The sequence below is a fragment of the Kogia breviceps genome, chromosome 12 (genome assembly GCF_026419965.1).
Source record: "Kogia breviceps isolate mKogBre1 chromosome 12, mKogBre1 haplotype 1, whole genome shotgun sequence".
NCBI classification, from domain to species: domain Eukaryota; kingdom Metazoa; phylum Chordata; class Mammalia; order Artiodactyla; family Physeteridae; genus Kogia; species Kogia breviceps.
This window is the reverse complement of record NC_081321.1, coordinates 6,994,870-7,015,808: the sequence shown is the minus strand read 5'-3', so window position 1 is coordinate 7,015,808 and position 20,939 is coordinate 6,994,870. Positions and strand designations below refer to the sequence as shown.

Genomic DNA, 20,939 nt, shown 5'->3' with positions numbered 1-20,939 from the left:
CATACAGACATTCTTTTTTTATATTCTTTTCCATTATGGTTCATCGCAGGAGATTAGATATAGTTCCCTGTGCTCTACAGTAGGACCTTGTTGTTTATCCATTCTAAATGTTATAGTTGGCATCTACCAACCCCAAACTCCCAGTCCATCCCTCTCCCTCCCCCTCCCCTTGGCAACCACAAGTCTGATCTCTATGTCTGTGAGTCTGTTTCTGTTTCTTACAACCTTTTAAAAATTATCACTCAATTGAAAATTCGGTGGAGGGTAAAGGGGTTGGGGATAAATTAGGAGTTTGGGACTAACATATACACACTACTATATATAAAATAAATAACCAACAAGAACATATTGAATAGCACAGAGAACTATAAATATTTTGTAATAACCTATAAGGGAAAAGAATCTGAAAAAGAATTCATATATATACAAATTATATATATATATATATATATATATATATATATATATATATATAACTGAATCACTTTGCTGTACACCTGAAACTAACACAACACTGTAAATCAACTATACATCAATAAAAAATTTTTTTAAGAAATTCAGTGGAAATGAGTATACCTTGAAATTGTCTTGAGTCCTTCTGACATTTGACTCTCTGGAGGAGAAATCTCTTTTTAACTCTCCCTTCCTCTTCATTCTCCCTTGAAACTGAATTCACTGAGATGGTTTCTAAGCAGGCAAGGGCTCTATGGCCAGTTTCTCAGACTATCTTCCACACTGATCAGCCCCAACTCCATTTTTCTCCTAGGCCTCACCACACTTCTGTCCCGAAGACAGTACATGTATTATCACTCTGCCTTATTATTTCCCACCTACCTCTCCTCATTCTGTTATTTAGGATGATTGTTTTAATTTGATGAAGACACTGGAATGATTCAGGGGAAGCAATTCTCTCAGAGACTTTAAGGAGATGATAAGGGAATAAGGAGACTCTGGACCATCAAACCCAAGGTTCACATGAGTCTACGTTCCTCACGATCATCAAGATGACCAGTAAAACTGCTTGCCTTTATATTCCTTTCAGTCTACAAGTTGTGACTTTATTTCCCCAGCAGGGCTGCTATCAATGTTAATTTTTAACCCTATGTCATCTATTTAAAAATACTGACCAATGAAACACAGAATGAAATTTATTCTGAGTCGCCATGCCCTCCTCACCCTCCCTCCTACCCATCCACCCGGCTCCCTTTCAGCCCTGGTCAGCGACATTGTCTCATTTATTCCTAGTTTTCTTTCCCCACACAATTTCCCTGGACTCCTGTACAAAATCTCTTTATTCCCCATTTCCCCCCATCTTTTATACCTATATAAACACAGTAGCCACTGGCCACATGTGACTACTGGAGCCCGTGAAATGTAACTAGTCCAAACTCCTTTAAGTATAAAATACCTACTTTGAGTTTCAAAGATTTGCAATGCAGCTGAAACACAGAATGTAAAATATCTATTAATAATTTTTTATGTTGACTTCATGTGGAAATGATCATATGTTGGATATACTAGGTTAGACAAAATATATTTTAAAAGTTAGTTTCCTCTGTTCTTTTAATTTTTTCAATGTGACTTCTAAAAATTTCTAATTTCTAATTACCTCCATGGCTTGCGTTACATCTCTATCCAGACTGTCTGTTCACCCCATCTAGCTCACTGTCTTTATTCTCTTTCCTTCCCAACACATTCTCACCCATCCCCATTTCCCAGTCTCACATAGTAGGAGAAGATGACTTCCTGGTCAGGTTCCACATCAGCTGGATCGATGTAATAATCCACCAGCACTTCCTGGGGCCGGCCACATTCCAAGATGCCATTTGGCCGTTGGAGGCCAAGGAAGCTGTGAGTTGTGTTGTAGAAGGGCTGCAGGTACAGGTAGGCATTGGAGTAATAATGCAGTTCTTCTGGATCATGTGCCATTTCTTCCAATTGGAACTTGCCCTGAGAAAGAGAGAGAGATTAAAAAAAGGCCTTAAAATTCATGTACCCCAACCGTATTGACCCCATGGACTTGCTATGATTCTCAAATCTGTACTGCCTAAGAGTGGCATGTAGATATTTCACTAGAGGTTCAACCAAGAATATTTGAGGAGTCCATAATAGTGGTTATATGTAGCAGCATGTTGGTACAAAGGAGAGTAAAATAAGGGCTGAATTATAGTTGTCAGGAAATAGGAAATTGTGGATGATATACCTTCACACACTGAAGCAGGTTAGAGATAACTATGACTAAGAAATTAAAGGATATATCTCAGAGGTAAGAAAACTAGGTATAGAGGATAATAATCATTTCTAAGTGGAGTGATTGAATGATGCCTAGAGTACAGAAATACATAAATTAGCCACAGCAGAAATAATACGTATTTGCTTGAGTAGTGTAGCTGGATGATTGCATTAAAGGCTTCAATTCTTCATCCCTCCCCAAAGCAACAACCTTTTTTATAGTTTTTTTTTCTTAATTTTATTTATTTTATTTGGTTGCACCAGGTCTTAGTTGGGGCAAGAAGGCTCCTTAGTTGCGGCTCACCGGATCCTTTAGTTGAGGCACGCGAGCTCCTTAGTTGCGGCCGGCGGGCTCCTTAGTTGTGGCATTCGAACTCTTAGTTGAAGCGTGCATGTGGGATCTAGTTCCATGACCAGGGATCGAACCCAGGCTCCCTGTATTGGGAGCGCAGAGTCTGAACTGCTGCACCACCGGGGAAGTCCACTTTACCAAGTGTGCCCTTTTAGTCTAACTGTGGACCTTCCATGTGACTTGTTTTGGGGAATGGGTGTTAGCGTACGCAAGATAAGTAGAGGCTTAGAAAAGCCCTTGCACGTCTGCTTTTGCTCTTGCATGTCTGCTTTTGCTCTTGCATCTCTTCACTGCCACGGGAATATACCTGGGCTAGCTCAGTGGATCGTGAGACGTGTGGAGCACCAGCCTACAGTCAGCTGACCCACAGACATAAGGAAGTCCACCAAGATCGGTAGAGCTGCCCTTCTGTCTACCCAGCTACAGGAGCAATAAACGCTTCCTGCTGTGTACACTAAAGTTCTGTAGTTGTCTGCTAAGCAGTAGTGTGTGGCAATTGATAACTGATACAAGTAACCTTCCCTATAAGTTATGCAAAACCTACAATTCTCTGCTTTGTTATTTTAATGAGTAACAGAAAGAGGGAAAATGGGAATAGGAGGAAGAAGATGACTCTGAACCACTTTTTCCTCCCTAATCTGATTTCAAATAAAGGATCAGATAGAGATGGAGTTAAGTTATAAAATGAATTAGTAGAAATAGCAATTTTTATCTGAAGGTCATTTATTTGATTGGTATTAAAAATGGGATCTACGAAAAACTTTTTGTCAGCTGAAGGGCAGGACTGGTGAGTGGGGGAGATGGAATTCCCCAGGGGTGGTGGGTGGTGGTGTAGTGGGGGGAAAAGGAAAATTTTGACGTTTTCCTTCAGGGAGGCCTTCCTTCCTGGAAAGCTGGACCTCCCAGTGCTTACCTCCAGAGAAATGAATTTCCTGTCCCAATTAACCGTGTCCAGCTTGAAGGGAGCAAGACCTTCGTTGTCAGTAGTTAGGGTCTGCGTGACGGTTCCATTTGTGCCATGAATCACCAGAAACACTGAATGATGCTTGAGGGGGGAGTCATCATGGCCCCTAACTCTTATCTGAGGGGTGAAGGTCATTAGGGCATTAGAGTCAGATTTAGTGTAAGTTTGAAACTGTAATTTCAGGAAAGAGTCCAGAGAAAGGTAAATGTGACTCAGGAGTTGGAAAGTAGGATCTTTGAGGAACTGAGAAACACACAGAAGTAGCTTGGCCTGGAGCAGAAGTAGACTTGCCACATGGCTTATGAAGCATCAGGGCCCTTCATTTGCATACACCCCTGCCAAGGCTCTGTACATTTTTTTTGCTTTCATTTTCCTACAGAGAGACCACTTTCACTCCTAAATTGTATAATCCTCAGGCTCTAAGAAAGTCCGGATCTACTCTTGGTCTAGAGAAAAGATGACTAAGGAATAAATGCATCTAAATATGTACAACGTTCTCGCGTTCAGCAGTTGTTTGGGAAGTGAAGAAAGCTAAGCTGGAGAGAGGGGTAGATTGCTAGGAATCAGCAAGAAAACACTACCAATTTTTAAATCTCTAAAAACAATGCTTAAGGAGCTATAAATGGCTCTCGGTCACAGGAAGCTTGATATTAACCTTGCCTAGATGCAGAAGCTCAGACTAGATGATCTCTCCAGATAATTTGCAGCTCTAAAATTCAGATTTAAACATGAGAATGTGAACCCCTGGCATTAGAAAGGGTACTGAAGTCACATTAATATTCAAGGCACATCTCACATGAGATTAAGGACACACAGTGCAAGGAGTTAAGCACATACTCGAGAGGCAGGCTGCCTGGATTTGATCATAGTTAACACTTACGAGCTTATGACCTTGGGAAAATCACTTAACTTCTCTGTGCCTCAGCCTCCTTATTTTTAAAGTGGGGCCAATAATAGTGCCTAACTCAGGATTGTTGTAAAGATTAAATGAGTGAATACACATAAAGTACTTCGAACAATACTAAGTTAGCTATTATTATATGTGTACAGGAAGGAGGTTACAGTGGATGGTTAAGCATTTTTTTGTCTGTGCAGAGACAAGTTTTAACATACCTTTCCACTGAAGGGGAAATTAGGGTAATAATAATTATTGGTGTCTTCAAAGGTCATTGATGCCATTTGTTGAGAAATGTAGATATCCCGAGTGGTGTTGACCTCCACTCCTGCAGAGGGAAACAAGATGCATGATGATCTAAAAACCTGATATCCTCACCTTCATGTTTAACATAAAATCCCTGAAAGGATGATGCCACTGGAAATAGGAACCTGAATATATTTCTGGCCGAAGATCCAAACCAACTCCTCCTCCCCAAACTTTTGGAGAAACAGGGAGTGGACGACAGAGGGAATCTGGCATCTCCCCTTGACTGTGAACTAGGAACAGAGTCCCTTCCAAACAGTGATGAGGGTGAGTCTTGAGTCCTCTGAGGAGGTCTGTCTCTGGGACAGCTCTTTTCCTTTCTCTTTTCTTAGTGAACCAAGGAGCATCTCACTTACCTGTCCCTTCCTCCACCATAGTAGCCACGATATTGATGTCCTGTCTGTAATCATGATCAGTGAGGCTGAAAGTAGACATGGCCACAGAAGCTGAGATGCATCCTGCTTTGTCAGTCTAGTGACACAATCAGAGAGAGAGATAGGGAGAGAGAGGATGAATAACCTAATCTTTACTTCCACTTCATGATGTCCTGTAGAAGAAAATAATTTCTCATCTCTATACTTTCATTTCTCCATTTTTAAGATAGAAACCCCATCCCATAACATGAAGTGTACACCCACACATATATAATCATAAAGCAACTTGGAAGTTCCAAGATATGAGGAGAAAAGAACCCACTTAAGAACAGGAAAATTTTATCTCCCAAGGGTTTAGATTAATTTCTTGATTCCAAGGCAGATTCTAAGAGGCTTTATCTTCTGTGGGGATAAAAAAGACTGCCTTGTTCTTTGGAACTGGGATAATAACCATGTGAAATGCTTTCTACTTTGGGTTTTTCTTTGTTTGTTTGTTTATAACCACTTTTCTATATTGGTGCTTACTTACTTACTCTTTAGGACATAGGAATTAAGGTTCCTTCTCTACATCCCATTTACTCACCTTTCCAGAGATATTCTTGCATCTGTCAGGTGGGTGTTCCCCTTCTGGCTCTCGAGGCCAGTAAGTATATGCCTTTTGACACGCTGATACCTGCACTGTCCCTAGCACAGGCTTTCCATAGGTGTACCTAACCCAGAAAAGCATGAGAGTCAGAGTCGGGCAATTCTACTTACGATCCAACCCTCCTCCCCCAAACACCACGTTTCCTTCTCTCTCACATTCCCACCTCTGGAAGTACGCTGACAGTCCTAGCCTTCTCCAGCTCTCATTCACATCCCTGCTTTGCTCAAACCCTTAGAGTATTGCCATTTCACAATAAATACCATCCAAAGGACAACAACAGTGTCTTTCTTTTTCCTTACTCCTATTTCCCCATGGGATTCAGTATCATGCTCTGTACAAAGGAGACACTAAATCAATAATGCTGGCTGAGAGAGCAGTGGAAAGTAAGGACAGAAGCACAATTAGAACACGTGTTCTTGCAGAACTCGTGACTCTGGACTACATAAAGCAGCCCAAGGTTTAGCTGCTACCTCCACAATCCCTCTTTCCATAACACTCCCTCACAACATCTCTCAACATAGCTTTAACCCTCACTGGATCCAGAGCTTTCTTCTTACCTACAGCAAATTTTCACTAAGAAAGAGTCTTCTAGCATTGATAACTGTTTGGGTTCCACCACTTCCAACTTAAACTTAGGCAGCACTGGAGAGAGATGGAAAACGAAGAGGAAGAAGGTTTTACCATACAGGTAGTGGTCAAAAAGAGGTAGTTTAAAGTACAGGGGTATAAAGCAGTGATAATTAATTAGCTAGTTAAATTAACAGGGCATTATTAAGGTAAAATGTTCCTGAAGTTATTAGCCGGTTTAGCACTAAAATGAACAAATAATCCCTCTGGGTTTTTTTTATTTTTAGGTAAGAAGTGGATTTATTTAGAGAGAAACACACTCCACAGATAGAGTGTGGCCACCTCAGAAGGCAAGAGGCCCAAGAATATGGGGCAGTTCATTTTTATGGGCTGGGTAATTCCCAGTCCATATGAAATTTCATAGGCTAATGAGTGGGAGGGTTATTCCAACTATTCTGGGGACAGGGCAGAGATTTCCAGGAATTGGGCCACTGTCCAATTTTTGATCTTTGATGGTCGGTCTGGGAACTGTCATGGCTCTGGTGGGTGTGCCATTTAGCTTATGCTAATGTATTGCAATGAGCGTATAATGAGGCTCAAGGTCCATGGAAGTCAAACCTTCCGCCATCTTGGACCTAGTTCCATAGTAGATTTTACTTGACCTTTGCTGATTTTGACACAAGATTATGACCAACACTTTGACCTACTAATTCTCCCACCTACCATATTCTTCCACATTGAAGGTGCCAAAGGTCTTGCCCTCTGCCACGTCCACACTGTAGGTGCCCAGCGTCGCCTCTGGTGCCAGTTGGAAGGACAGCTCTACAATGCCTTCCTTGGGCACCACGTTCAGCCACTGTGCAATCCTATTGTTGTTTGGATCCTGTGTCCATTAAAAAGAAATCCCATGACGTGCCTGCCTCTTTGATTCCCACCCTGCACTGCAGAAAGCAGGTAAAGAAGCAAAAAGAACCTAAAGAATCCCACCCATTGCTTGTGACCCCCATGGTCTGTGTGCAGGAAGAAAAGGGCCCTTGTGGATTCAAACAATCAGACTGAGTCCTTTAAAATGTTATCATGTTTCAGAAAGTGGGCTATAGGATGCCCTTTACAAAGAGTGATTATTCTTGGTCCCTTAAGTGAGGCAATGCTGAGGGGACTGATTGTAAGATACCTGAATGATAGGTAATTTGACAGAAAAATGGAGGGGAAGCTGTGAGGAATTTCACCTTCTTAATACTTCTCACAGGTATTCTTGTCATGTTCAATGGTTGAGTGTCTGTGATAATAGCCAACCCAAAGACTAAGAGTACAGAACCAACCCTCGTTGGATTGATACAGTGCAGAGAAGGTACAGGCATCAGAGTGGGAAGGTTCATCACTATAGAGGTTGGTGTCCTTATTTACAGAGGTTTAAAACTGAGAGGGGCAGGCGGGTCAGAGGCAAGAGAACAGGCACAGCTTAGGCGGGATTGCAGGTACTTTGTGCTGGTGCAGAGTCTCAGGCTCTGGGCCAAGATCTCAGCGTTGCTGCTGACTTCAAGCTTTAGCACCAACCACCTTCTCCACAACTGACAGAAAAGAAAAAGAAACTTCTACTTACTTGCAGTTCCACAATGGAGTACTGAAAAGGAAAACCAGATAATATGGGTTAAAGAAGAACTATCAATAAGGATAGGCTTGCTGAAAGCAAAAAGTTCACGAAGGCCTCTCTCTTTCTCTGTTGCCCACTCCTTCCTTTCTAAATGTCTCTTTTGTGCCCTGGTAAGAGTAACAGTGGGGCAAAGGCTTATTGGCTGGGGGAGGAGAAAGAAGAGCTTTCCTAAATGGATTGCCAGTCTCCAAAAAATCTGAAGAAATGGAACTTCAGACCCTCAGCATCCGTCAGTGCTGTGTCTGAGCTCTTCCACAACATGCCCTAAGAGAAAATATTAGTATCTGGAGGCTCCACCATGTTTAAACCTCTTCTTGGTAGCTGACGTTCTCCTGGCCTCCTCCTCCACTTTCTGAATGCCAGTGGGCAGGAACCTTTCAAGCATTGCAAAATAATTTCTTTAAAAGAAAATGTTTAAAAGAGCTCCATCAAAGGATCATGTACCATTTCCTCAAGCAAATGGATATTAAAACCACTAAGTTTAATTGGAGAATGAGTCATTGTGCTAGTTGTCAAAGTGTCACCCCAAACTTACTTGCTAATTTCAAAAAAAGGACACAGCTTATCTTTGGAGAAATTAGGCTGTCATCACCTTAACAAAGTAATCAAACTCACCATCACTAATAACGGGACAACCTGACATTATGTGCCTCCAGAGATGTATTTGAGATTCACAGCATTACCTATTTTTCTTTCACCAAATATTTTTACCGAAAGTTTAGCTTAAACCTAATTAAGACTTCAGAGCTACTTCCAGAAGATAAAGGAACAAGTTATATTACACAGTAAGGAAATAATCAGGCAAATCAAGAATATCAAATAATCCATAAGACAACTAGGCTTCCTCAAAAGTCAATATCATATTCCAGAATGGGGACATTCTATAAGTCATCTAGCCTGATCTCTCTCTCACTCTCTCTCAAAAAAAAGTCAATCTAATAAGAAAATAAGGGGGATTTGTTTAGATTAAGAGAAATCTTTAAAATGTAACAATCAAATGTAATGCATGAATTTGATCAGATCATAGTTTGGAAAAAAAAAACTTATTTGGAAAAATTAGAACTGAACATTAAATGATATTAAATAATTATTCTTAATTTTCTAAGGTGTTATAATAATATGATGATTATTTAAGATACACTTTTAAAAGATGCAGGCACCTAAATAAATAAAGGAAATATTAACAGACATAAAGGGAGGAACTGACAGTAACACAATCTTAGTAGGGGACTTTAACACCCCATGTACATCAATGGACAGGTCATCCGGAAAGGAACTCAGTAGGGAAACACTGGCTTTAAATGACTTATTACACCAAATGAACATATATATGTTCATATATATATGAACATATATATAGATATATTTATATATATAATATAATATAGAACATTCTATCCAAAAGCAGCCAAATGCACATTCTTTTCAAGTGCACATTGAACATTATAGCATGATAGACACGTGATAGGACACAAAATGAATCTCAATAAATTTAAGAAAACTGAAATCATATCAAGTATCTTTTTCAGCCATGACACTATGAGACTAAAAATCAACTACAAGATAAAAACAGCAAAAAACATAAACCCATGGAGGCTAACCAACATGTTATTAGACAACCAATGGATCACTGAAAAAAATCAAAAAATAAAATACTTGGAGACAACAAAACCAAAAACACAATGATATAAAATCTATGGGATGCAGCAAAAGCAATTATAAGAGGGAAGTTTATAGTAATACAAGCCTACCTCAGGAAATAAGAAAAATCTCAAAAAACCCCCACAACCTAACCTTAACATCTAAAGGAACTAGAAAAGAAGAACAAACAGAACCCAAAGTTAGTGGAAGGAAATTATGAAGATCAGAGCAGAAATAAATGAAATAGAGGCAAAAAAAAAAATGAAAAGATCAATGAAACTAAGAGCTGATTCCTCAAAAAAGATTAAAAAATTGATAAGCTTTTAGCCAGACTCATCAAGAAAAAAAAAGAGAGGGCCCAAATTAATAAAACGAAAAACGAAAAAAGAGAAGCGACAATCAACACCTCAGAAATACAAAGGTTTGTAAGAGATTACCATGAATAATAACCCATCAATAAAATGGACAACCTGGAAGAAATGGACAAATTTCTAGAAATGTAAAATCTCCCAAGACTAAACTGGAAGAAATAGAAAATATGAACAGACATATTAGCATTAATAAAATTGAATCAGTAATTTTTAAAAAACTTCCAACACACAGAAGTCCAGGACCAGATGGCTTCATAGATGACTTCTATCAAATATTTAGAGAAGAGTTCTCAAACTATTCCAAAAAATTGCAGAGGAACGAATGCTTTACAACTTATTCTATGAGGTCAGCATCACCCTGATACCAAAACCAGACAAAGATATTACAAAAAAGAAAATTAAAGGCCAATATCACTGATGAACATGGATGCAAAAATCTTCAATAAAATGTTAGCAAACCAAATCCAACAGTACATTAAAAGGATCATACAACATGATCAAGTGGAATTTATCCTAAGGATGCACAGATGGTTCAATACCACAAATCAATCAATGTGAAACACCAAACAAATTGAAGAATAAAAATCATGTGACCATCTCAATAGATACATAAAAAGCTATTGACAAGATTAAACATCGATTTATAATTTTTTTAAAAACTCTCAACAAAGTGGGAATAGAGGGAACATACCTCAACAGAATAAAGGCCATATACGACAAGCCCACAGCTAACATCATACTCAACAGTGAAAAGATGAAAGCACTTCCTCTAAGATCAGGAACAAGACATTGATTCCCACTCTCAAAACTTTTATTCAACATAGAATTGGAAGTCTTAGTCACAGCAATCAGACAAGAAAAAGTAATAAAAGGAATCCAAATCAGAAAGCAAGAAGTAAAACTGTCATTGTTTATAGACAGCATGATACTATACATAGAAAATCCTAAAGATGCCACCAAAAAAATAACTAAAACTCACCAATAAATTTGGTAAGGTTACAGATACAAAATTAATATATAGAAATCTGTTTCATTTCTACACACTATCAGAAAGAGAAATTAAGAAAATGATCCCAATTACAATCATATCAAAAAGAATAAAATACCTAGGAATAAATCTGAGCAAGTAAAAGACCAGTACTCAGAAAACTATAAGATACTGATGAAAGAAATTGAAGACGATACAAACAATGGAAAGATATAACATGTTCATGGATTGGAAGAATTAATATTGTTAAAATGACCATACTACCCAAGGCAATCTACAGACTCAATGCAATCCCTATCAAAATACCAATGGCATTTTTCACAGTACTAGAATAAATAATTCTAAAATTTGTATGGAAACACAATAGATGCCAAATAGCCAAAACAATCTTGAGAAAGAAGAACAAAGCTGCAGTCATCATGCTCCCTGATTTCAAACTATACTACAAACCTATAGTAATCAAAATGGTATGGTACTGGCACAAAACCAGATACATAGATCAATGGAATAGAATAGAGAGCTCAGAAATGAGCCCACACATATATGTGCAATTAATCTACAACAAAGGAGGTAAGAATATATAATGGGGAAAAGACATTCTCTTCAATAAATGGCATTGGGAAAGCTGGACAGCTACATGCAAAAGAATCAAAGTGGTCTACTCTCTCACACCATACACAAAAATAAATTCAAAATGGATTAAAGACTTAAATGTTGGGGCTTCCCTGGTGGTGCAGTGGGTGAGAGTCCGCCTGCCGATGCAGGGGACGCGGGTTCATGCCCCGGTCCGGGAAGATCCCACATGCTGTGGAGCGGCTGGGCCCGTGAGCCATGGCCACTGAGCCTGTGCGTCAGAAGCCTGTGTTCTGCAACGGGAGAGGCCACAACAGTGAGAGGCCCGCATACCGCAAAAAAAAAAAAAAAAAAAAGACTTAAATGTTAAACCTGAAACCATAAAAATTCTAGAAGAAAACATAGGCAGTAAACTCTTTGACATTGGTCTTAGTAATTATTTTTTGGATATGTCTCCTCAGGTAAGGGAAGAAAAAGCAAAAAATTTTTAATTGCACTACACAAACTAAAATGCTTTTTCAAAGTGAAGGAAACTATCAACAAAAGGAAAAGGCTGCTTACTGAATGGGAGAAGATATTTACAAATGATATATCTGATAAAGGGTTAATATCCAAAATATACAAAGATTTCATACAACTCAACATCAAAAAAAGCAACCCAATTTAAAAAAAAAAAAAAAATGGGCAGGACTTCCCTGGTGGCACAGTGGTTAAGAATCCACCTGCCAATGCAGGGGAAATGGATTCAAGCCCTGGTCCGGGAAGATTCAACATACCACAGAGCAACTAAGCCCATGTGCCACAACTACTGAGCCTGTGCTCTAGAGCCCGCGAGCCACAACTACTGAGTCCACGCACTGCAACTACTGAAGCCTGCATGCCTAGAGCCCATGTTCCACAATAAGAGAAGCCACCGCAATGAGAAGCCCATGCAGTGCAATGAAGAGTAGTCCATTCGCCACAACTAGAGAAAGCCCACGCAGCAATGAAGACCCAATGCAACCAAATTTTAAAAAGAAGATGTAATATATATATATACATATATATATAATGAAATATTACTCAGCCATAAAAAAGAATGAAATCTTGCCATTTGCAACAACATGGATGGACCTAGAGGGCATTATGCTAAGTGAAATAAGCCAGATAGAGAAAGACAAATACTGTATGATTTCACATATATGTGAAATCTAAAAAACAAAACAAAGGAACAAGCATAACAAAACAGAAACAAAGTCATAGATACAGAGAAAAAACTGGTGGTTGTCAGAGGGGTGTGGGGTTCAAAAAGGAAAGAAATAGGTGAGGTTGATTAAGAGGTGCAAATTTCCAGCTGCAAAATAAATGAGTCGTGGGTATGAAATGTACAGTGTGGGGAGTATAGTCCAAATCTATGTAATATTTTCATAGGGTGACAGATGACACCTGGACTTATGGAGATCAGTTTGAAATGTTTAGCAATATCAAATCATTATGTGATGTAACAGGTACTAACATAGTATTGTAGGTCAAGTATACTTAAAAAACAAACAAACTCATAGAAAAAGATCAGATTTGGGAATTCCCTGCGGTACATGATTAGGACTCGGCACTTTCACTGCTGAAGGCCCGGGTTCAATCCCTGGCCAGGGAACTAAGATCCTGCAAGCCATGCAGCGTGGCAAAGAAAAAGATCAGATTTTTTTGCTACCAAGTCAGGGGATGGGAGGTTGGGGAATTGGATGAAGATGGTCAAAAGGTACAAACTTCCAGTTACAGGACACATAAGTACTAGGGATGTAATATATAACCTGATAAATATAATTCACACTGCTGCATGTTATATATGGTAGTTGCTAAGAGATTAAATCCTAAGAGTTCTCATCGCAAGGAAAATTTTTTTCTACTTCCTTAATTTTGTATCTATATGAGATGATAGATGTTCACTAACCTTATTGTGATAGTTTCATGATGTAAGTCAAATCATTATATCGTACACCTTAAACTTACACAGTACTGTATGCCAATTATATCTCAATAAAACTGGAAAGTAAAAAAACGTTATCTCAGGTAATAGCTCTCTTTCTGGCCCAATCCCACCCGTGCACACCCCCCACCCCCATCTACATTCTTTTAGGCATTTAAGAAAGAAGTAAAAGTTTCTCCTGACTCTCTGGGACCTTGATTGCCTTCAGCTCAAAATAACCCACATGCCAAAGTGGCATATTTGGGGTGGCAGTTAAGGGGTGGGGAGAATATTCTGCCTTCCTTCTTTTTTTTTTTTTTTTTTTTTTGCGATACGCGGGCCTCTCACTGTTGTGGCCTCTCCCGTTGCGGAGCACAGGCTCCGGACGCGCAGGCTCAGCGGCCATGGCTCACGGGCCCAGCCGCTCCGCGGCATGTGGGATCTTCCCGGACCGGGTCACGAACCCGTGTCCCCTGCATCAGCAGGCGGATTCTCAACCACTGTGCCACCAGGGAAGCCCTGCCTTCCTTCTTGAAGGGAAGAATAGGACATGTACAAACCGGGCTCTTTACACAATAAGGAGGCAAGTATCACTGAGATTACTGTGGATTGCTATAAATTCTACAAAAAAACATAACAAACAACAAAAAAAACCAGTTCCTCAGATAGCAAAGTACTTTTCTCACACAGGGAGTCAAGAAGCAGATTTGGACACCAGTCAGGCAAAAGCAGTCTCTGGAAGGAAACAAGTGTTCAACTAGGAAGATAACATTTGCACTGGAAGCTGCCTGAGGTGTAGCAACCAAGCTAGATAGAATCAGTATCATGTATGCTTCAGTTGCTTGAGGATAAAATCTTGAACTTTGTAAACTCACAATTTTTGCCACTCTGTTACCTAGTAACAAATGTTTAGTTAATTTCAGTGTTTCATTTGGAGTTTCAAATTCAGTGTTTCAAATTTTTAGTATTTCAAGTTGGAACTTGGAGCGGGGGCTGACTAAAGAAAGGGTGTGAGGAGGAAGGAGTAATTTGACAACAGAAATAGAGCATAGCTATGGAAATCAGAGCACCTCTCAGCAATTCGGCCCAATTTGAGCAAAGAAAATGTAACAGGGGTAGCTAATGAGATCAACCTCCAGGGGGCAGTAGAGTCTAAAATAACTGGCTGTGGCTACACTTTAACCCTTGCATACCCTCTTTTCATCTCTGGAATCAACACTCTGTTTAAGAAGTAAGTACTTAATATTACACCCAACTGATAAAGAATACAGCTGATAGGAAGAAGAAACTGAAAAGAATTCTAAATCGGGAAAGAAAGCAGTGGTTGGAGGAGGCTACCAATTAATAATAAGTTTATACCTTCCCTGTGCACTGGGAAAGGAAACAGCAGTTCTGAAAACATGGAGATGGAAATATAAGTAATGATTTCTCCAAAAGTATCTTTAAAATTGTCATTTGAATACATGGGCTGCAACTGAAGGAAAAAGAAGACAGCCAGGGGTGTCTGAGAGGTCTTTCAAAAGCACTTAGAAATGATACAAGAAAAAAAAAAATTGAGAGCAAACCTATCATAAGGCTAATGATTCTAGCGATCAGGTAGTTCAAGGAAAATTTAAGTATTCACCAAATGTTACATTTTTACCTTTGGCAACAGAACTTTGCCTTAAAAGAATTTTCTGCTCTATAAATTACCTTGCCTCATAGCAAAAAAAAAAAAAAAAGATGGTGGGGGTGGATATTCCTATTTCTTCCTTCTGTTAAATATACTCCTGAATTATTTCTTAGTATTTGAACTGCAAAGCCACTAGGTGTCACTCCTGGAGGGAAAGTCTTGAAGTTTGCAAGAAACTCTTAAAAAAACAGCTGCAAATGGAACCATCTCTCAGGAATGTTAACCTAATTGATGTTCTCAGCTATCAAACATGGCAGCTAGATGCCTCTGCATGTTTTCAGGCAGTCAAGGGCGGGGACGATTTGGATGTGTGCCCGGAGTCTAGAACTCCAGTTCCCACAAGCGTTCTGCACCTAGAGGGCCTCCCCCGCTGGAAAGAATTTCTTCTCCTCTTCCCTGTTCTCTCTCAGTCAGCCCTACCCCTTTCCCTTTCCCTGTCCCTCTTCTAAATTCTCACCTGGTCATTCACTGGAACAAAGTTGCTGGTGAGGGTGACGATGCGAAAATGCACTAGAAGGAAACAGGCATCATTAGCAAAGGGGATTTTTTTTCCCCTCAGAATCTTTCTTTCTTCCACCCTTGCTGCTTCCTCACACATACTTCTTAATCAGCAAAATCCCATCCGGTTTTACTTTTGTAATAAAACCTGGTCTGAGAGAGAGCTCACACCCCAAACAGTTTTTTCTTTATGGCTCCTGACTTTGAAACCTTAGAATGGAATCCCCTTCTAAGGCAGAAGGAACAAATACGAATCACAGGGCTCCGGCCAAATGCCCTCGATGATGTTTTCTGATTTGTACACAAGCAGCTTGCTGTGAGAACCAGGGATCCAGTTACACCTGCCAAATTCCATTCCAAGAGAAATGTGTATTTTGTTTTATTTTATTTATTGACTTATTTGTGGTTTTGGCCACACCACTCGCCTTGTGGAATCTTAGTTCCCCGACCAGGGATCAAACCCAGGCCCACAGCAGTGAAAGCACCGAGTCCTAATCACTGCACCACCAGGGCGATTCCCTGTATTTTGTTTTAGATACACGCACACAGTAGCAACTCCACCAACTAGTCTTTTGCGTTTGTAGTACCGCATGTATTCAACACCCATAACCCTTCATCCCTCCAGACCCCCCCCTCTCTTCCTTGGTCCACTGGCCTGCCACCAACCTGCAAGGGCCCTCTACCGATGCGTGCAGCTGTTCCCAGGCTTTTGTCTCATCCCATCTGTGCGCCTCTTACCTTGCTGCCCTGGGTTATAGACAGGTTTGTCAGTTTGTATAAAGATGCCATTCTGCTGCCTCTGAATTAGAACCTTTTTCTTCTCCTCAAAGTTGATTTCATTTCCAGCTCCTCTCACCCGGACCGTGGCTACTTCTTCTGTGCCACCAGAAGGAAGTGGTACCTGGCCAAGACAAGGGAGCTCTGGGGACGAGTAGGAGATTGGGGGAACAGAATCAACCCGTCTCAACCCAAGAGGGAGAATCAAAGGAAAGAAATGAGTTAGATGGGGGTAGCAACAGTAGACCCATTAAAAAGTTGCCAGAGAATAATATCATAAGTTACGTCAAGGAATTGAAGTTTAGGAGAGAGAGGTTTAAAGGCCATGGCCAAAGTAAAATTACAGAAAACATACTTAAAGAGAAATTATACTGAATACCCAGGGAGGAGGAGAATAGAAAAGTTGAAGACTACAGTTGGGCTAAGCCCGTACTTACCAAAAAGGACTTGCAATGTAACTGCCTCGTCTTCAATCCAGAAAGTTCTAGCAATGTGTGGGTCTTGCCCTTGGTCTCCAGACTAATAGTAAATTTTACATCATTGTACCCAGTGCTCAGATCCAAACAAACTTTCTGAGTAGAAGGGAACTTAAGCTGAGCTGGTAATGTCACCAGGTAGTTTCTATTGAGGAAGCAAAAGGATTTCAGGACAGTACTGATTCATCTATTTAATACAAAATTAAACCCTCTCCTGAGCACTCAGCATATAGCAATGAATTAAACAGACCAAGCCCCTGTCTTTATGAGCCTTATTTTCTATAAGGGAGAAGCAGAAAAGTAACAAATAACTCAGTGTACAGCCTTAAACCTCCCACCAGTAGACCATCATTGAGAACCTGGACCTAGGGTATCAAGGAGGAAATTAGTTCTCTTACAGAGAACAGGGTACTGGGAGACTACTCTATTTTAATCTTTTTTTTTTTAAGTTTCTTCCTGTCATCCTACCTTTTCTCTCTGGGTAAAGGAAAAGTGAAACCAAAGAAGGGAAAAGATGAGAAGGAAATTAAAATAAACCAGAGGTTATCTCCTGTTCCCCATAGTTATATGTGAGAAGGATAGACGAAGAAGCCGCCTGCCCTAAGTCAACGCTGACACCAACCACTTACAGGAGGGGTTTTTCTGCCATGGCTGGCAATAAGGCCAATATTCCTAAAAGGAGTTGAGCCCACATCTTTGTGGGTGGGACAGAGTCCTCAGGACCAGGAACCAGAGGTCTGCTCACCCACTGTAGCATATATATGGAGCTATGGCTGATGTCGCAGCCAATTACCTTTTGGGGCCTCAGGCGGAGGTGGTATACCAGGGTAGGGCTTCTATGCACTTCCTCAAATTTATTTCTCCCTGGAACAATCACACTGGCTCAGCCAGTCTATAAAACCTGTTTGGGGAAAAAAAAATGTGCTGAGTATTCATAGTGGTAAAGCTCTCAGAACACGTTTTAGATCCTTCCCTTTTTTCTGGCTTTATTCCAAATTCCCATCCCCACTGGATCTTTTTTTTCTCTTTTTATTATTCTATGAAGAATTATTTGGGGGATTTCCCTGGTGGTGCAGTGATTAGGAGTCCGTCTGCCAATGCAGGGGACATGGGTTTGAGTCCTGGTCTGGGAGGATCCCACATGCCGTGGAGCAACGAAGCCCGTGTGCCCCAACTACTGAGCCTGTGCTCTAGAGCCCGCGAGCCACAACTACTGAACCTGCATGACACAACTACTGAAGCCCACATGCCTAGAGCCCATGCTGGGCAGCAAGAGAAGCCACCGCAATGAGAAGCCCGCTCACCGCAACGAAGAGTAGCCCCCGCTCGCTGCAACTAAAGAAAGTCCATGCGCAGCAATGAAGACCCAACACAGCCTAAATAAATAAATAAATAAATAAATAATTTTTAAAAAGACATATTGGGGGCTTCCCTGGTGGTGCAGTGGTTGACAGTCTGCCTGCTAATGCGGGGAACACGGGTTCGAGCCCTGGTCTGGGAAGATCCCACATGCCGCGGAGCAACTGGGCCCGTGAGCCACAACTACTGAGCCTGCGCATCTGGAGCCTGTGCTCCGCAACGAGAGGCTGCGACAGTGAGAGGCCCGCGCACCGCGATGAAGAGTGGCCCCTGCTCACCGCAACTAGAGAAAGCCCTCGCACGGAAACGAAGACCCAACACAGCCAAAAATAAATAAATGAATTAATTTTTTTAAAAAAACAAAACTCACTCACTTAAAAAAAAAAAAAGACATATTTGGGAGCACAGGAATGGGAGCAGTATCAATACAAAAGTAGTATACATTTACCTAACTGGGAATTTTTTAAATTAATAATAAGTATTATTGTGACTGTATGGAAATAGGAACATATAAACTCATAGAAGAAATACAAAGTGGACAACCTTAAAGGTTGTAATGTGTATTTCACAATACACATCAAGAGCCTTTCAGATTTGCATATTCTTTGATTCCTATTCTTGGAATGTATTTTGATGGGGAATGAGAGCAGGCACGTATGCAGAAAACGTGTCCACTCTGAGTTTCTTCCCCGTGTTCTTTATAATGGCAAGACCTGAAAGCCACCTAAAGTATACACTAGTGAGGATACTTTCTAGGACCAATGACCAACCCAAATCAAGCCAACTTAAACAAAAAAGAGTTTTGAATAACTGGGGAGGATCAGGCATAAAGAAAGAACTGAACCAGAGAAACTCTGAAAACTTGATGACCTGGAATTAGAGACTTGATCCTGCCAGGACTCATTTCCCTCCCCCAATCTTTCTGTCTTATTTGCTCATCTCCTGCCGTACATAGGATTTCCTTCAAGTGGTGGATAAGATGGCAGCTGTGAGTCCTCAATCCAGAATCTCTAGCTCTAGGATTCCGGTAGATAAAAATTTTCATCTAAGTTATAGAAATTTCTGAAGATTTTGTTCCTCCTTTCACATGCTCACTTCTGAATCAATCATTGTAGCCAGGCTACTATGACTGGGAGTTCCTGGGTCATTCTGAGCCCTGAGTGATAGGCGACTGTGATTGACAGCCCCATAGAGCCACATGGAATTGGGGAGGAGAAATTCTCTAAAGAAAGAAGTGGGTTGTGGACTTCCCTGGTGGTCCACTGGGTAAGACTCCACGCTCCCATTGCAGGGGGCCCGGGTTCAATCCCTGGTCGGGGAACTAGATCCCACATGCATGCCACAACTAAGAGTTCGAATGCTGCAACTAAAAGATCTTGTGTGCCACAACTAAGACCCAGTACAGCAGGAAGGAAGGAAGGAAGGAGGGAGAGAGGCAGGGAGGGAGGGAGAAAGGAAGGGAGGGAGGAAGAAAATCACAGTTTAAAAAAAAAGGAAGAAAGAAGTGAGTTGGGGTAAAGATGCTGGGAAAATAAAACATTAAGTCTATTACAATGCCCAATAATATGAGCTTGGTTGAATAAACTGCCATATTAATACAAAGCAATTCTATTCAGCCATTTAAAATAATGTTTTCGGGACAAAAGGAATTGTTTGCAATACTAACTGAAGGGGTGGGGGGAGGAAATATGATACAAAACAATTTTTAGGAATTTCCACTTCCTTTATAGATGTAAAAAACTGAAGAGAGCATTGCTCTCTCCCTGGCAGTGAGGAAAAGCCAGACAAACTGCAAAATCACGACTTTGCTTGAACCAAAAAGTTGAATCTGAGAGCTGAGTCAAAGGCTGCAGCTCAACTAAGTAGCCTGAAATCTAAGGAGACACAGTTCCTCCAGAGCAGAGACTGGATGTGTGGACTGTCTCATCTGTGCCAGAACATGGGAAGTATTTGGGCCATCATAGAAGCAGGTAAGAAAAATACAGCTAAAGTTTTAATGAACTACTAAAGGCCTATGTGGGCTTGAGTAACTACCAAAAAAACCTCTGTGTGCCACAGAAGCAAGGGAAGTTCGTTGTTACTCACGGGTTCTTTTCCAAGACCTTGACCAGGTGCTCACAAGAAAGACTGGGAGAGGATGACAGACTACATTAAGCCTCTCTAAGTAGTACAGGCAGAGTGGACAATATTATCTATCACTGCAGGAAAGGGCCCAGATGCCCATACTCTCCTCTCAAAAGTCTTAAGCCTCTGGGAAGGAGCAGCAAATACTGTTGTCTCCATTGTTGCACAGGTAAAAACCCATTGTTGCTAAGAGAAGGATAGAGGGGAAAAAGAATCTACCCTGGGGGAGGGAAAAGAAACAGTCCTCAGCCAAGAGGTATAGGCCAGTACTTTCAGAGGTCTCCTAAAACTGAAGGAGGGGCAGGAAAATCTTTCCCACACAAGACCTGCCACAGATACACAGCAGAGGTAGGTAGGGAGTCGAGGCAGGAATCCTGAGAAATCTCATTCTCCAATGTCCAGGTATATAAAAACTACCTAAGACTGAAAATGAAGAGGACCACAGAGAACCACCCTACCCCTCACCACTGCCCTAGCAAATACCAAGTAACTAGTAGTAGCAGTCTGCCACTGGCAGAGGAGCAA

General features: G+C 40.8%; 1 protein-coding gene across 1 annotated transcript in view; it reads right to left on the bottom strand.

Moving 5' to 3' along the window:
* A2ML1 (alpha-2-macroglobulin like 1) overlaps positions 1–17,625 on the bottom strand; it is a 42,689-nt gene extending 25,064 nt beyond the window's left edge. Inside the window, exons 1-12 of the mRNA XM_067010592.1 lie at positions 17,561–17,625; positions 16,893–17,076; positions 16,417–16,579; positions 15,638–15,690; positions 7,940–7,960; positions 7,060–7,219; positions 6,327–6,411; positions 5,707–5,833; positions 5,106–5,220; positions 4,662–4,771; positions 3,498–3,665; positions 1,726–1,950 (exon numbers count right to left, since the gene is read on the bottom strand). Of these exons, the coding sequence (XP_066866693.1) occupies positions 1,726–1,950; positions 3,498–3,665; positions 4,662–4,771; positions 5,106–5,220; positions 5,707–5,833; positions 6,327–6,411; positions 7,060–7,219; positions 7,940–7,960; positions 15,638–15,690; positions 16,417–16,579; positions 16,893–17,076; positions 17,561–17,625 (1,476 nt within the window). The remainder of the gene's footprint in view (positions 1–1,725; positions 1,951–3,497; positions 3,666–4,661; positions 4,772–5,105; positions 5,221–5,706; positions 5,834–6,326; positions 6,412–7,059; positions 7,220–7,939; positions 7,961–15,637; positions 15,691–16,416; positions 16,580–16,892; positions 17,077–17,560) is intronic.
* Between the last annotated feature and the right edge of the window lie 3,314 nt (positions 17,626–20,939).